This window comes from Crotalus tigris, unplaced genomic scaffold (genome assembly GCF_016545835.1).
Source record: "Crotalus tigris isolate CLP2741 ecotype Arizona unplaced genomic scaffold, ASM1654583v1 scf7180000018101.4720394464:4744507, whole genome shotgun sequence".
In the NCBI taxonomy this organism is placed as follows: domain Eukaryota; kingdom Metazoa; phylum Chordata; class Lepidosauria; order Squamata; family Viperidae; genus Crotalus; species Crotalus tigris.
The window spans coordinates 371,570-389,191 of NW_024096823.1; the positions used below are offsets into that span (position 1 = coordinate 371,570).

General features: G+C 41.0%; 2 protein-coding genes across 8 annotated transcripts in view; one reads left to right on the plus strand and one right to left on the minus strand.

Moving 5' to 3' along the window:
• The window catches only part of AGAP2 (ArfGAP with GTPase domain, ankyrin repeat and PH domain 2), a 173,929-nt gene extending 168,899 nt beyond the window's left edge, over window positions 1-5,030 (plus strand). For all 5 annotated transcript variants that reach the window (XM_039347740.1, XM_039347741.1, XM_039347736.1 and 2 more), the window contains one exon: window positions 918-5,030. In XM_039347740.1, coding sequence (XP_039203674.1) covers window positions 918-1,124 — 207 coding nt within the window. In that variant the 3' untranslated portion in view covers window positions 1,125-5,030. The remainder of the gene's footprint in view (window positions 1-917) is intronic.
• A 420-nt stretch (window positions 5,031-5,450) lies between these two features.
• On the minus strand, window positions 5,451-16,266 carry TMEM106C (transmembrane protein 106C). Of its 3 annotated transcripts, none has more exons than XM_039347743.1 (8): window positions 16,127-16,266; window positions 12,805-13,020; window positions 11,007-11,070; window positions 9,441-9,600; window positions 9,211-9,351; window positions 8,448-8,491; window positions 7,173-7,226; window positions 5,451-6,277 (listed from the first exon to the last, which is right to left on the minus strand). In XM_039347743.1, exons 2-8 carry the CDS (start codon window positions 12,986-12,988, stop codon window positions 6,169-6,171), a joined length of 756 nt encoding a protein of 251 aa, XP_039203677.1. In that variant the 5' UTR covers window positions 12,989-13,020; window positions 16,127-16,266; the 3' UTR covers window positions 5,451-6,168. The 3 variants fall into 3 exon arrangements, with proteins under 3 accessions (XP_039203677.1, XP_039203676.1, XP_039203678.1); XM_039347742.1 differs by lacking the exon at window positions 16,127-16,266 and adding an exon at window positions 16,037-16,097; XM_039347744.1 differs by lacking the exon at window positions 16,127-16,266 and adding an exon at window positions 15,811-15,945.
• Between the last annotated feature and the right edge of the window lie 1,356 nt (window positions 16,267-17,622).

Sequence of the window (17,622 nt, forward strand, 5' to 3'; positions counted from 1 at the left end):
CTATTGCCCAGGAAACCGAACAGAATCTGTAGTCAAAGCAGCTGTCTCCTATTCTCAGTATCCTGTGAAACTATAATGATAACTATCTCAGGTCAAAATTACTTCTACTGAATAGAAGATTTATGTTTCTTGGACTACTTAAAACTGAACAATGATGTACTTTTCCAAAATTCAGTACCTGCAGAGGTCTTTTCTAGCTTACAGTCTAGTTCAGGGATAGGCAACCTCTGCTCTTTTATGACTCATGGACTTCAACTCCCAGAATTCCTGAGGCAGCTATGAGTCATAAAAGAGCCGAGGTCGCCTACCCCTGGTCTAGTTGCATCACAACAACCAACACATGCTGTTCTTCCAGTAGAAAGTCATTAAGCTCCTTCTGGAGGTACAGAAAAAAAAAACATTGCTTGTCCCCAGTCAGGAACTGCCATAGGATTGGTTGGAAATTTGGGAGAGATGTTTCACCCTGTCTTTGATACCATTGGAAGCCTGGTACCGATGGAGCTTGAGAGAACTGGAACAAGGTGGGGGGAAAAAATTAAGTGATTGGTCTGTGTGGCTTGGTTTTGTTTAATTTTTCTGCCTTTGAGCTGGTCTTAATCCATGGTGACTAACATGGAGAAGTCCACGAAATTTTCTTTGCAACGTTTTCAGAAATGGTTTGCCATTGCCTTCTTCCTACTCAATAGTATGTAATTTGGGGGAAATATAGAAAAAAGTATCAAAAATAACAGGGGCTGAGGAAGAGAATTAACTCCCTTTGAGAGAGGCAGTGGCTACAAGCATACTCCACTCCTTACTGAAGCTCTAGATTTCCAGCTTCCAGATGTAAGCCAGTCATGCCTACACAACAGCAGAAGACAGATTTGTATTTTGGAGTTCCTAACACTAATCACTCTTTTTTTCTCTCTCCCCCACAGTACGGTGCTGACGTTAAGGCCCACGATGCTGTGGGGCACACCGCGCTGTTCTACGCTCGCCGAGCAGGAAGCCAAGAATGCATTGACATCTTAATGCAACATGGTTGCCCAAATGAAGGCTACAGCACTATTGCCACCCCAGGCCTGCGCCGGAAAAGCAGCAGTGCCAGCATGGGAAGGACCGAGGCCCGAACTGCCCTGGTGTAGTATGCCAGGGGGAGCCTCTTCCCCATCCCAATGGTGCCAACATGGGTGCAGTGACTAATGCCTCCTCTCCTTAAGGAGATCCCACTCTAGATCAAAGGAGCACGGATCATGACTTCTGTCATGCACAGGAGATGGTGGTTCCCATCCAGAGCCCAGCTTCAGTGGCTCTGCTTGGCATAAGCTGCCCTCACCAAGACCACCTCATTGTCTCACAGGTCTCTCTACTGCCAGGCCTTGAGCTGCTCTGCTGATGTCCTGAGCAACAGCTGTCTCTTCAAACAGGTCATCAGGGAAGCCTACAGAGAACCGGGAGCAATGCGTCCCAGTATTTGGAGAGAAGAATTAGGACCTGGGCTGATGTTGTTGTCTTCCCAATTAAGACTTTGGGAAATGAGAGGGACAAGTGTTTACGTGGGGTCGGCTCCCCTTTTCTTTCTGGGTTTGTAAGGAGTATTGAAGGCGGAATGTAAATCAGCATTACTGGAGCGGTTGGTGACTGAACTGCACTACTTCCATGGACCCCCAAAATATGACAATACGGGGGTGGAGCGTTGAAGGGTCCAAGAGAGTTTGTCACAACAATAGCACTGAGGGAAGGGAATCTTTGTGTCACTTAGTTGGCTTAAGTGAACCCCCCTCCTCCTCCTCATGTCAGGGTACCGGGCTTAGTGAATGCACTTGAGCTGTGTCACACTAAAGGAGCTGTAGGCCAGCCTCCTTCCTTTCTAGGCAGGAGTGTATACAAAAACAGGAGTGAAGATGCTTGCTCAAATACAGTGTGGATGGGCATGTGGAAAACATATTTCATGGAGAATCCTGTTTCCGTTATTCGGTTTCCCTTGCCCTTTCAACCAATTGGGTTTTCTCTTCTAGAACGCAGACCTTTCCCGCCTCTCAAAGAATTGAGCAAGAGTGTGAGAGAAAAGTTAGGAGTGGCTTAATATATAAAAAACACACACACAACCACAACAGCATCCTAACTTACCCGGGCAGTAAAACCACCTACTGACTCTTTGGGGGCATTTTTCTTTATCCAAGAGAGAGAACGTATCTTTATTTAGCAGACACAGCTCCTAATGCCTGTTTTGTGAAGCATTTTAATTTGAAATGTCGTGAGGCAATTGCGATGGCCGCCCATACCCGACCTGTCCAGGTCAGAGGAGTGGGACCAAATGAATTAGGCCAAGACACCAATTAGCAGCAGTCTCCACCTATTGCCTTGCCAGACCCCTTTAGTCTTAGACTCAGGATCACCCTGCTATCACTCGTAAACACCAAGCACACTCCTTCTTCAAGCCGCACTGAAACACATTCTTTCTGCTAATTTTCCTCAGGTCTGGTGCCTGATTGTTGCACTGAAATAGCTGTTATGTCTTACGCTCCTTGGAAGGCCCCAGGGTGCCTCCTTCTCCTAGAAATCTTTTTCACTCTTACAGAACGTTGAGGGGAGGCTGCAAATGGTTGAGGCAGCTGGTTGCGGGCCAAGAGGGGGTGGGGGCTCAACCATGGTGAGGACAACGCTGGGCATCTCTGAGGAATTCAACAAGGCCACTTTTTATGGATGCTGAACCTCCTCCTGAAGCTATATGTACTGAGCAGCCAGAGAAGGAGTTCTTCCAAAGCATCACAGAGCCTGGCTGTTAAAAGCAGAGTCCTTTTTTTAAAAGAAAGAAAGAAATGAAGGAACATTTGTAAAAAGCTCCTTTCTTCACTCGTCCCAGTATTATCTCCCCTTTCTGACTTTTGTCCTAGTTTATTGCTTCATTTCGAGAAGGATAAAATCCTTCCCACTCTTTCTTCTGTTTCTAGTTTGGCAGCTCTCCTGGTGCAAGTGTTTACAGGCCTCGTCTCCACTTTTGTGGCAGGGGCATCAGTGTGGTTGTGATGAGTGATGTGGTCTCAGGCTTTATTTCCAATCCGTGATCAGGGTAATGCAATTAATCCTCCCTCCCCAGTGTGGACAGACCTGGGCTGGAGCAGCCGCTACAATAGCTGGCTCCATCCCATTGACCTCTGGTCAAATCCAGCCTGATCTCATTCCTCTGGCCACTGGTTTGTACCATTAGAACTGGACATGCGGGCAAGGGCACAAGCCCAGCCAGGCCACATCACCTCTTAGACACCTCGGGCTTTCTTGCCCTTCTGAATCTGAACAAGTTCTTGAATGTACTGGCAATTGTGTTGCACGAGATCCATGTCCCTTAGCTGCGAGATGGAATCCAACAGGCCTGGTCCCAAGAGGACAGTTATACAACCCACATTGTTGCCACTTCCACGACATGGATGAGCATGGCAGGCTGTTGGGAAGGGAACCGACTGTGCATCATGGCTTCCAAGCACTTTTGAATCCAGCCTTGAGGGTTAGAAGAAAGAAGGGGGCATTGACCTGTCAACACTGAATGTAATTTATGCTTTGGGGGCTGGCAGTTCAGCACAAGTTCCTGGGAGAGCCTCTTGTGCAAGCCCCAGGTTTGGGGTTCTAAAAGTAAGGTGGGCGGAAGTGGGGGGAGGGATGTGGAAGTGCCAGAGCTAATATTGGCCCTGTGCAGCTGTTGTAATCTCTTGGATTGTACCTTGTAAGTATGTGACAATGTAAGAAGATGTAATAACAGTGACTTATTATTCCTTCTTGTGATAGCTCTCCAGAGTTGGATTGCAAGTGGGTGGGAATATTTCCGTGGTTTTTTTTTTTTTCCTCTTTACAGCAGCAGCAAATAAGGAAGAGCATTTGGTAGAAAGTAAATATTGGGCCCTTTGGAAATTACTATGCTGGGAAGGAGAAGAGGAGAAGGAAACTGATAGCGACAGAGTTTGTAACAATTGGTCAAATGCAAGCTAGGGACATGATATTCAGGGGATCTCAGAAGTCCTTCTATGTTCCCAGGAGTCCACGAGAAAATGACAATACTCTTAATTCTCTCCACTTGATCATCTCCTGCCTCCCTTTAATTCCAACTGCATCAGATCTAGCGTTTAAGGTGACAGAAGTAGAAAAACTCGGCAAATAGTTGAGCAGGAAGATTCCTAAGAGCATTTGCTTAACTTATATTGCTTTACCCCTTATTACTTAGCTCCTGTTGGGTGTCTTGCTGTAGCATTATACAGAGGCAACTAAGCACATCTACGTCCATGAGAACTTCATCCACCTCATATTCAAATCCGTGCGCTGCATGATAAATACTTCTCCTTCTAGCCATTCTCACCTGTTCTTGCTATCGCAATGCCTTCACTTGTGAACTGCTGCATGAATGGTCCATTGCAGAAAAACCTCAATTTAACAGACGAGGGGGAAGGATTGTCCGTTAACTCCAGAATGATGCCATTTCCATCAATTTACACCATTTGTGTGACACTTGTGTGACAGTTGTCCAGACTGCTTCGGAAATGGGCTTTTGTCTTGTTATTTGTGGGTGACACAAAAAGAAAAACGTTATCCATCGCCTCACAAGTCTGCTGAGTTGAGGTTTTACTGTATCTTCATTTAAAGTATGATAATTGATGATCTGTAAACTGAGTTGGTAGATAGGAAATGTGGTTAAACAAGTAGATTAAGACTTATTGGGGGGGGGATATGCCACCGAGCAATAATCCATTACAGTTACAAGTGGTTGTTGGCTTCCTCACCCTAACAGACTTCACATTCAGTGGTTTTATTTGCAGCTGCTGCTTAGTGTCAGTCCTGAAATGGTTCCTTCTGTGTCTCCATTAGCCCCTTAAAATAAAAAAGAAAAATCCATTTTGATAAAGGAAAACCAGAAGACTCCTCAAAGGAGGAGGTTTAAGGGTTTATTCTTCATTTTAGGAATCCAGTCTGCCAAACTGAAAAATACAGATTCTAAATGAACATAAATTCCCCCGTCATTGAAAGAGTAAAAAATAAAATTTAAAATTTACTTCAAGTTTAAATAGGTTTCTTTTTCTTCTTCAAGAGAACATAGCAGGTGAGTTAGGACACTTAAATTTTTTAAAGATGAACTGCTACAGTTGGTATTTGAAAAATGAGGATTATTTCCTACACACATATCTTTGCCCAATTCCAGTGTTACTTTTTAAATGTATATCCCACACTAATTTTTTTAAGAGGTGGTACTACACAGCAACACTAAGATCAAACTTTTTGTGGAAAACCAAATATTCCCCAACCCTACCAAAATCTGCACAATCAAACTCTTCTTGTGCTAATAATAAAGGCCAGCTAAACCACCGTAATCCCAAATTCAAGAGACTGGAGATCCAAAGATTAAAAAGTGCTCACTGCTTCTGTAAAAATCTGAAGTCCTTCCATGATGCTCATTCTTCGACGCAAACAAATCAAGAGACTATAGATTCAGCAAATGTGAGAATTCTTAATTCAGTCATGTGCTCTCTAGAACACTGTGCACAGAACTATGAAAGTAGTTTTTAGAAGTTATATCAATGAAAAGACAATATATTTATAGAAATCTCACATATAAAGAGTGCAACTTGCTACATTCAGATGTTTCAGTGGATACATATTCTTGCTTTCTCTGACAATAAGCAAGACAGAAGTTTTAAAGAGTACACAGGAACCGTATTCAAGATTATTTCCCTTTGTACAATTGGACAATAGCTCCCTTACTGGCAGTAACTATGTCAGAAGGTCATTGTTGAAATAGGTTTCACGGTTAGTAGTCCAGCCAAATGTTTTCAGAAACTCGTCCCTTCTTAAATTTTAATGGAAAAACCTGCAAACATGACAAATCTTATTAGGAAGCAAAGTCAGTCCATGAGAAATAACAAGAAAAGCACAAACTAGCATCTGAAGAGAATGTGGGGACTGGGATTAAACAAATCCTCTTCAAATCAGCATCAAGGCACAGCCCAGCTGTCCATGCAAAATTGTGGAAGGAAGGCTACATGCCCAGCCTTTTCATTTTGCCAAGGGCTAAAACAGCCTCTTCTTTCTCCTCAAAACAAGACACAAAATTCCACCATAAGTTACACAGTAATGGAAGCCAGTTGGTTAGGATCATCAGGATATGTAGCTGCCCTTCTCTTAAGCTTCATCTTCCAAAATTGGGGGTTAAGGGCCAGAATGGGCCGCTGTGAAGTTGGCGCCACAGTCAACGTAATTGTAGGTCTCCAAGGAACTTTGAGATATGTGGCCAATGTAGGAGATTTTCACTGAGGTTCTGAAAGGCAGAAACAAAGAGAAAAAGATGAAACCTTTTTTTTTAATAAACCAAAAAGTAAGCGGAGTCCTCACAACGTATATACCTATAGCAAAATATTAAATTGTGGGCCAGAATGTTTGTATTATTCAACATACAAATACAGCAGCTCCACACTGGACAATGCTCAAGCTGCCATCAAAAACCATCCGCAAAGTTCCAGGGCGGCACTGTATGTATCAATAAAATTATCTCCATTTAAAGCAAAGGAAGGGAATCTACAACCGCCAGCGTCTTTTACCAGTTGCCAGGGGGACCAAAGAGGGTAGGAATTAAAAACCAACAAGATCTAGAGGAGCACAGACTCCTCACCTGGTTTAAATTTCCTGCAACTCCACTCTTCCCCTTCAGAAACCCAGAAAATAGTTCAGCAAAATGTAAGTTTGCTAGGCAAGGCGGTGGTCAGATTTAGAGACTAATCTGGGACCTAATGACATATAAAAGACCCAACAAAACCCTCCCTCTCTTTCTTAGCAAACCTGGGTCGTTCACTAGGTGTTTTTATAAGAAAGCAGTAAGATAAAGGCATTAAATGTGGGAGGAGAGGACTGTTATTTTTGGAGAGACTTTTTTATTATGTGTTAAAGACTAATCCAGAATATACATAACAGTTCAACTGGTTTTTCCAGTTTCTCTCTCTCTATATATATATAGAGAGAGGGGGGGGAAGGGGGGGAGAGCAAGCCATAATAATGCCAGCTTTTGGCAACTGCTATCAAAAATCAGCAGAATTATTAAAAGAGGTTCTAGAGATTAAGAAAAAGTGACTGCCCCCCCCCCCAATACTAGAAGACTAGTTATGGATTTATATTTGGAAATATAAAAAAGGTTTAAAAAATACATAAAAATTACACACCTCATGAAAATCACAATATTGTGCACTCGGATCTTTGGTAATGTGCAGAAGAAACTAAAAGAGAGAAAATCACAAAATCTTAAAATATTTAGAGACTAAATGATGCAAGAAATCTTAAAACTATTGTTCTATATCCAGAACGTGGTACAGCCAGTGCCTTTTGAATTTAAGCTTGAGCAGATTTTATTGCCAAATCTGTTTTTAGCTTTAGTTAAATTATAGACTATTTTTTATATCTCAGGAGATTTTTGTTAAATCAATCACCATGTGTTACGGTATTCAGTTTTCACTTCCAATCACAAAGCTCACTAGCACTAAAACAACATTTTTTAAAAAAAAAATACATGCAGGATATGACTGTACAACATTTAGTAGAGATACCATTTAACAGTAGCAGATTGACACAGCAAACAACTTTTTAGGAATACGTTTTCTTTTGGAACAACTAGGAAAATACTCTACACATACTTTTCAGACCATTCATACAATTAAAAAAATTTTTTTTAAAGGTTGGGTTCTTCCAGTGGTTTGGGAAAGCAATGAGAATGATTATGGCTTCTGAAGTATCTAGGTCAGTGGTGGCGAACCTATGGCACGGGTGCCAGAGACAGCACTCAGAGCCCTCTCTGTGGGCATGCATGCTGTCACCCCAGTCCTAGGCCTTCAGCTGGGTTTTATAAAACATTTTCACTTCAGGCCTCTACCGCCATATGCAAAAAAAAAAAAAAAGGTTCAGTCAATTTTAACTTCTCATGAGAAAAAAAAAGATCTTGCAAAGTTGGGACTGATTGAACTTTTTAGTCCCACCCAGTCTTCCGTTACCACCGCAGCCATGCCCACTCAATGGGCCACGCCCACCCAATGGGCCACACCCACCCAATGGGCCACACCCACCCGGCACTCGACAATGCATAAGTGGATTTTGGGTTGCAGTTTGGGCACTCGGTCTCTAAAAGGTTCGCCATCACTGATCTAGAAGGTACTCCTAATTTTTCTTATTTGACATGGAAGCATGCAAAGAAAGTTTTTTTAAAATTTGGTCAAATGGAAATAAGAACAAATGATACTTGGAAATCTAGAACATAAGTGAAAGCTTACACATAAATCATGCCCATCCACTGGCCTTCTAACCTCGAGGGAGCTACCATAGTTCTACTGCAGCTATAAGATAAGGTAGCTGAAACTTTATTAGGGAACCTAGCAGTGGCAACTATTTCACAGCAAATATTGTATTTCTTTATTACACTTCAAATGCCAAGAACACAAATTACTCACTATACATAAGGTCCACCCATTTCAGCTTTCATGGTGAAATTCACCTGGAGAAACACAAGTTGTGAATTAACTATAAGCCAGCAACAGTAAAGCACTCTGAAGCAAGCATTTGCTTCTTCACAAAGAGATTGCCATAGTGGATGGTACCAGTCACAAAAAAAACCCCTCCAAACATCAAGGCACCCATGCCCCCACATGCTCTCAACATCCTCTCTTTAATGGCGTGGGGGGGGAGACAACAAATAAAGTCAAGCATTGCATTTTTTTTTTCAGAATAAATATGGGGTCTATTTTGAGTCAAGAGACATTCTTTAGTATTTTTTTAAAAAGATGTAGGGCTAGTCATCTTACAGCACAATTTTGGGTGGCAACAGATCATTGGCACTTTGGAGATTCCAAGTTTCCCATTTATTGACTTTTTAGTAAAATGATTTAAAAATAAATCTCATACTGCAAGGAACCCACAGAGGCGTCCATGGGGACACTGATTCTTTTAGGAGCTAAATTGTCTTTCAATAGGATAAGCAACTCTTGAGTTAGCTAAAGCAGGTGTTCTCAATCTTGGCAACTCTAAGACACGTGAACTTCAACTCCCAGAATTCCCCATCACGGTTGGCTGGGAAATTCTAGGAGTTGGAAGTCCACGTGTCTTAATGTTGCCAAGATTGGGACCCCCCCCCCCGGAGACACAAGATTATCTATTCTCACCACACCTAGTCCCTCTCTCCATAGATCTCAGTTTCATGTAAAATAATTGCCATACCAGCTGATCACTCAGTGGCTGGATACGAGTAACATTGTTGATTTGTTGGGTCCCAACCACAGTGTTCATGTATTGCACCTGACTGGACAAGTTGGTCACAGCTACCGAATAGAAATTGGAATTCTGGATCCGAAGGGTGGCCTATGGACAGGAGAAAGGAAAACTGCTGAAAACAGATTTCCAGTTGCCCCCATCATCTATCTTTATTAAGGTAATGTACTGGACCTTACCGTGATGGAAAGAATGACTAGGGAGTTTTTTTCATCAAACCAGACTGTAACCACCTTGATGCCATTGTCATCCACAAGCACTGAATGTGGAAAGAGAAAGAAGACCACCAGCCCTGATGCCAGAAGACAGAGCAGCACTGACACAGAGACGTAGAGTTTCCTGCAGAAGGCAAAGCCAATAAATAGTCCAGGCAATTTGCTGTGCTCAGATCCTGCAGGCAGATCTTGCTACATATTGCAAAAGATTCCGCGTTCTACTCAGCTATTATAGAAATGGAAGACATTCTACTTAATATTTAATTCATTAATGCATCTCAACCCTGTATTGTTGTTTATCATTTCCAAAATTCTGAGTCTGCGTATCAGACATTGTATGATCTGGAAAATGAGTTTATTGTATAGGGGAATCTACTCAAGCATTCTAAATTAAAATGCATTTTAGTTTTTTCTGGAGGCGCAAATCAGGTTCCAACAAAATATTTCAGATAGCCTGAAAACAGGCAACTATGTCAAATGCTTGTTATTCTGCCAGGGCCCTGTACAATCTTAAGCAAAAATTAGATCTCCCATGCCATGATTAAGACTTCAATTTCTCACTTTCACAGTTAATCTCATTGAGTATATGGGAGATAAAACTGAGAAGGATTTTTTAAAATTAAAGATAAGCCTTCTCTATTTTAATTTTTCTATTTCAAACTACTACTCTTAAAACTGCTTTATTTATTCATACTGATCATTTTCAAATAAGATTTCAGTGAGGAAAATGAAAAATCTAACCCAGAATTCTTTTATTGCTAATTCCAGTTCTCAACAGCCCCAGTCTATGTAACATATAATAAGGGGGACTGAAAACTGTAAGCCAGTAGCCTGTGAAGAATCATCAAGTCCTCAGTCCTGCTTCAATTAAAGCAGTGTTTCTCAACCTTAGCAAGTAGTCTGAACTTCGACTTCCAAATTTCCCAGCCAGCTTGTTGGCTGGGGAATTCTGGGAGTTGAAGCCTAGACATCTTAAAGTTGCCAGGATTGAGAAACTCTAATCTGAAATATTCTCTTCATGAAATTTCATTCCCAAAAGTAATACTTCCTACTTCAGTCCAGGAAAATGTCTCTCCCCATAGACATGTCAATTGATATTCTTTGTTGTTCAAGGGCATTTCCACATCTCAGACATACATTATTTCAAATGATAGCTATTCAAAGTAATCATAAAGGAGAGAGGGGGACAGGGGGAAAGGGAGAGGGGGAGGGGGGGAGAGAGAGAGAGAGAGAGAGAATGTTCTAAGCTGGACTGAAAAAAATGACAACATTGCCTCCCATTAATTTACTTGGTGTAATTATAGAGACAGACTGAGGATAGCAAATTATATTGATAGCCTGATCACATTAAATTATAATCCAGAAGCACCCAGGCATTTTAGAGACTAAAATGATTTCAAAACATTCTCAAATGACATTGGTGGGGTTGGAAACACAAGTCATTTTTCAGCTGGATATTCATTTGTTTTATGCACGATCAAATTCTATACGCTGCATAAGAAAAGGAATTCATTATTCCTATATACTTACGTTCTTTGAGGTTTTAATCTTTGATCATGATATGGAATCAAAGCAACCAGTTCGTTAGCTTGCTCTGGAGACAAAAGTAATAATAGCCCTGAGTACCAGCCTCTCTGTGAGAAAGGACCATTTTTAGACTCTTACTTTAAACACATTGTGAGTGGAAGTGAAAAACACATCATTTTAAAAGTCACATTTTTGTCCTGATATCAAGAAAAGACAACATGTAATATGCTTAGTAAAACACAGGAACCTCTCTGGAGCACTATATATAGTCTTCCAGGGGATTTTTTAATCTAAATAAACAGACAGAAATAGCTTAAGCAACAATTCCATTCATATGGCAAAAATGAAACAGGTCTCTAAGCCACTGCAATATACTAGTGAAATTTTAAGTCTCAGGCACCAGACAAAAGATATTGCGTGTAATGCCAGCAGCAATGTAAGGTTGACAGGAGTAGATCCAGGCTGGTTTCACTCATTATGCTACATTGTAAACATTTACAAGTCCAAAACAGCAGCGTTTCATACCACAAGGATATGTCAAAGTAGGTCTGTCAAAGCTTTTACTTGAGGAGAGACTTGATTTCAGGCACATCAGCCGCAACGGCATTGGTAATTATATGTGTGATTGTGGCAATCAATGGGGGCAGAGGTAGAAGGAGGAAGAGAATCAAGAAGATTTTATTTATTTATTCATATTTATATAGCCGCTTATCTCACAGTCATGTGAGATGGCATACAACAAACTTCTAAATATTATTACCATATTTTCTGGCGTATAAGACGACTTTCTAAAGCATGCAAATCGGCGCCGAAGTCGGGGGTCGTCTTATATGCCGGGTCGTCTTATACGCCAGAAATTACGGTAGTTTCCGGCATATAAGACGACTTTCTAGGCATGCAAATCAGCGCCGAAGTCAGGGACGTCTTATACGCCGAGTCGTCCTATACGGCAGAAAATACGGTAATATTGTTAATATTAGAAACTTTAAAATTATAAAAGGTAGGACAAAATTTAAAGAGGTCAGGTGAAGAGGATGTGTTAATTAACCAGGAGCTATTTCAATATTTTGCCAGTTCCCTGGATGCCTAGGCCTCAGCCAGGCCTTGAAAGTTAAAAGTTAAAAGGGATGAGGCCAGCCTGACTTTGCAGGAAAGTGGATTCCATAAATTGGGGGGTTGGGGGCACAGCAGAAAAGCCCCATCACTTTGATCCTGTCAATTAAACTCCTTAATCAACATGATCCGCAGGTTGGGCAGATGTAATTAAGGAAAGGCAGTCCCTTAAATAACACAGCCTCATATCATGTAGGTAAGACAAAGTGAGATGGAGCAAATTCTCAAAACCAGGCCCTGATGAAGTATACAAGTGGTGAGATTATAGAACTACACAGCAAAAAAGATTGCGAGAACCTGCAGGCCAAGTTCTGCCCTGAAAGAAAATTTCTCCAAACAACCCTAACCCCATTACATCATCATTCCTTGCGTCAGTCAAGGAAACAAATGATAAACACCACCACGCTAAGGATTCCTTGCAGAACAAGCAAATGGTTCAATACATGCAAACCAAGCTAGATCAAAGAGATAAGCCCAATCACAGAATGGAAGGGAAGTTTTAAATAACATCCAATCATTTGACAAGAAAGTTGTTCTTCAAATGTCATCATTACATTTTTAGGTCAAATATGAAATATCAGCAGGAAACGCTGAAGGTAGGAAGCGAGGAAAGAGTGGCGTGCTAGGATCATGAAATGTTCAAGTCCAAAACAAAACCACTCAACAAAAGCAGGACCCATAAAATTACCTGTGGGAATGCAGCCAGTGCCTTGGCAGGAGGGGCAGGTGATGCTGTCCCGCCCAGTGAATTCCACATACGGAAACTTGGCAATATCGTCTTCTCGATCTTTATTGGTCAACAAATCCTCATCATTCTCTTTCTGCTTCCTGGAGCAATAGTTACTCGTGTCCACTGAGTGGAAAGATCCCATTGCAATTAATGTCAAGGGTAATCCCACATGAACTATAAGTAGAGCAGAGGGGGAAATTTACACGGGAATAAGAGTCTTCCACCATTAGCACAAATTTCACATGGACAATACAGTCTTAAAAACATATGCCGTCCAATAATCCAAATTCTGAAGGAAAACATCCCAAAAGATCTTCAACCCTGTACACAGGATCATGCACATTTCTCTTGTTTTTTTTTTTGTTTTTTTTTTTGCAGGAGGGGGATTCACAGTGGATAATCTTAGCTAAATAAGAGAACTGATTCCCACTGTATGATTATATTAGAAGGGAGGGAGGGAAATATTCAATTTATCCAAGATTAGCCTATTCTATAATCCTATTTAGGAACAAGATAAGCATTAGGCTGGGAAAGGACACCCAATATTTTGAACTATGGTACCCATAACCTCAAGAGAGCATTATTAGAATTAAAATATCTGAGTGAAGATATATTTCTGGAGCCAGAAAAGGCGGCTCTGTAAGGACTGTCAAGCAGTATCAAGTAATTCTGAATAAATATTTTATCACATTATGGAAGTACTCATTTTTTTTACGTAGACCGTTTAAAATGTTTGCAAGTTATAAATCAGTGGACTTTGATGTATGTGAAATGATAAAGTCAATCCCTTTATGAACTCATTAGATTTGTCTCCTTGGGGAGCTGAAAGTGTTATTTTCTTGCAAAACCTTCCCCAATATTGGTATAGTCCACATAACTAGAGACTGCCAAATTGGGAATTGCTGCTTTTAGACAGGCTGTATAGGATATATGGTGGGGAGGGGAGAATGGTCCACTTCTGAGTTTTCTTTAATAAATTAGATAATTAGGCAATTTTTGGAGGATGGCAGGCACAGCTGAAATTTGAAGAATGTGTCACTGATGCACCCCAAATATTGTTCATGATCAGATACAAAACACTTTCCAGAAAGTGGCCCTCTGCCACTATCTTTACCCTCAGCTTGATCTGAATCATCCAGTTTAATTTCCTATCCATTTTCCTGGGAAAGTAAATCTATTATCAAGCACTATACTTAATTGCAATCACCACCATTTTCTTTCAAAGGACCCCAAAGCATTCTGGTACTCAAAGGTGAACCTGATGCTTCATTGCCTACCAGATACTCATTTCTATATTTTATTTAAGAATTATTTTGAGGGGGGGGGAATGAAACTTTTAGGTTTTGCTGATTTGTTGTTATAGAAATGGCAAGTGTATAAGATTAGATAGAAGTAAAAAAAATGAGGTTTTATGTGACTTTATTCTACTGCATCAAATGGAATTAGAAGTCGATGTTTTTCTTTTTCTTTTCCCCCTGGCCCCCTTTTTTTCTCTTCTCCTTTTCCTCCCTATTTTCCCATTATTTTCATTTTTGTTTGTATTTCCATCTGTTATTTTTAATAAACTAATAGAATATTTGAACTGAGAAAATTGTTTTGAAAGTTAATTTTTTTTTTTTTAAGTTAAAATTGGATGAGGCAAGACATTTGATAAATACCAAGGAAGGTGGATGTAAGGTAACCATTGACACCACAATGCCTATTTTTGGATTAAGCTCAGGTTTTAACACTTTTAATAGAAAAATAACAATACCAACATTTTTAGCGAATGTTTTGCATTGTAACTCTCCTTTAACCACACCTTTATAACAGTGTTATAAATTAGTGCTAAATTAGTCATTTTTGTTTAAAGAAAACTGTGGCACTGAGCCTAAAATATAAATTACAGTACAGTACTGTGCTGCATCCTCACAGCCTTGCAATGGTACAAGGAATATGAATGAAAGCTCATACCAAAGGTGTGACCAAAATAATGTCATCACAATGCAAAGGAAGAGTTGGGTGAGCAAACAATCTGTGTGTGGAATTCTGCAACTTGGGAGTTGCAACTGAAGAAATGCAGCTGCTGTGGATACAACACAGCTTCTATTACAAAATGAATGAGAAAGAAAAAAACACGTGGATCTTTTCAACTCTTCACCCAACACCCTCCGCTTTGCCTCCAAACTAAGACAAACAGCAGACTCAGTTCGTTCTTCTGCCTGAAAACAATACTTTGATTATAATTTTTTTTCCCCAGTTAAGCTCACCCAATGCATCATTGTAGGAAAATTTAGGACCACAACTGGCAGCAACTACAGCTATCAATACTTCACAAATAATTAAATGTTCCACCGACCGAAGCAACCAGAGACCGGGCAGAATTCCAATAAGAATTAATTCCTTCCTGAATGCTAGGACTGTTCTGTAAAATGCGCTTGGGAATTCAATTAACTCGGCTCTGGTCTCTTCCAGATATGTTAGGCTACGACAACCTTCATCCTCAGAGTCAAACACCTATTATGATTGCTAATACAGGTAGTCCTTAACTTATGAACACAATTGAGCCCAAAATTTCTGTTGCTCAGTGAAACATCTGTGATGCAAGTTTTGCCTCATTTTATGATCTTTCTTGTTAAGTGAATCACTACAATGATTTAAGTTACTAAGTCTGTCTTTCCCATTGAGTTTGCTTGTCAAAAGGTTGCAAAAAGTGATCACATGACCCAGAGACATGCAACCATCATAAATGAGTCAGTTGCCAACCATCTGAATTTTAATCACATTATAGAGATGCTGCAATGATCATAAGAGTGAAAAATGGTCCTAAGTCACTTTTTTCAGTACGGTTCTAACTTCGAACGATCACTAAAATGAACTGTTGTAAGTCGAGGACTACCTCTGTAACACTCCACAAGTACGAGTCATAATACTGACTAGAGAATCCCAGCCCGTTCCTGCAAACACAAGAAGCTACCATCCTACCTTACAAGGTTGCTGTGAAAAACTACGGGAACATCTTGATATCCTTGGAAGAAAGCAAGCCTAAGCGCATATAAATAAAAACAATCCCAAGAGTTGCTTTGCCAGTCTATGCAACCGGCTACAAACTGCCTTTAAAGGACGTTAAAAGTTGTTGCTGTTGCTGCTACAACCCCCCCCCAGTCCCTCTTTCCCCCCCCGAACTTAACTTCTCGGAGCCCCTCCTTACTGTTAAGTAAAAACACCGACGACTCTCCCCGCCAGTGTTTCACCATTAAACCTTATTCTGCCTCCCGCACCATCCGCCACGCAAACCAACCTGCAGTCGTCGTGCCAAACTCTCACTGCGGAACGCGCCCTTTAGATGTTGTGGCTACGGCACCTTATTGCGTCACCGTGCGGAACCTTTTCCCCCGCCCCCTCCCCGCGCGCACCTTTCTCAAAGCAGCAGGACCGACGCGAGGGCGGCCAGTCCGCACAAAGCAGCGGCACTTGCTACCGGATGCGCATGCGAGGCGCGGAGGTGTAGTGCTCTTAGGCGTGCGCCGGGAGTCGGAGCTTTCTGTCACGTGACTGCCGCTGGGCTGCGGACGAGACCCTCGGGCCCTGCCCTTTGTTGTTGGTCTTTTGGCTACGGCTAACCCTAAGGTTGTTAATGGCGGCTGCGGTTTGCGCGGTAGGTTAAGCCGCGATTTACAAGCCACCAAGGCAAAGAGCAAAGATCTTAAAGCGCCTTGTTGTAAAAACCCAGCTCATCATCTCAAGCCGCGGAAGATTGGCTTATTCGCGGTCTGCCGTTTTGTATGAACCTCGGCATCCGATGCAACTATAATGCTGCAATGTCCAGAATAGGTCTCGGAGCATTTTTTATTATTATTTTTGAGGACACGTGTTTTATAACCAGGCTTTCGTTCCGTCCCATGTCTTAAATAGAAAATAGAAATGGGTTTTTTTTGTTTTTTTTTTAAAGTAGGAAGTTGCCAGTTTGATCTAGGCGGGGTTGAGAAGGCTCCAGATTAGAAAGCCACCAGGAGACCTTGGTTTCCTTGGGCATGAAAACCGGCTGGGTGACTTTAGACCGCTCTCTCTCTCTGCCCAACCCACCTCACAAGAGTTGTTGTGGGGAAAAGAGGATTAGTTATGTTTGCCATTTTGAGGTATTTATATTTAAAAAAGTAATAAAGATGGGATGTAAACAAATACAATGAAGGGCTCCGTTCTGAATCTCATGATTTTTAGGAGAAAGGAAATTGATAAAACACTCTGGTGGTGTCGGCTTGCCAGAAATAAATACATTTTAGAAATTTTATATAGGAGAAAACAGTTGAGAGCTGCCATGTTTGCATTCTGGTAAACTAGATCTGAATGTGGGGCCACACAGAAATAGGATTTGCATTTTGACTGCCTTTTACTGTTTCTGTTTCGTAACACAGGGTCTTATTATTATTCTGTTATAATCACAGAACTTAAATGTGGCCCTGGTGAAAATCATTTTGAGAATAGGCAAACCACACAGTAACTGTTTAACAAATTTAACCATAACATCTTAGAATTTAAAATATGCCTAGCAGTCCTAAAAGAATAGGGACCTCTATTTTAACATGTGTGACTACAGCTTTTATCAAGCATGTAATGGTACTGATCTGCTGCAGTTGTTCCATGGCCTCCCAGCTGTTCCAAGCATTCTATTTGTTGCTTGTATGAGATTCAGCATTACTTTAACCTTTTGTTTGCACGTGACAATATTTTGGGTTTGTATGAAGGATGAATCATACATTTAATTTTATTGACTATGAAAAAAAAGGACTTAACCTG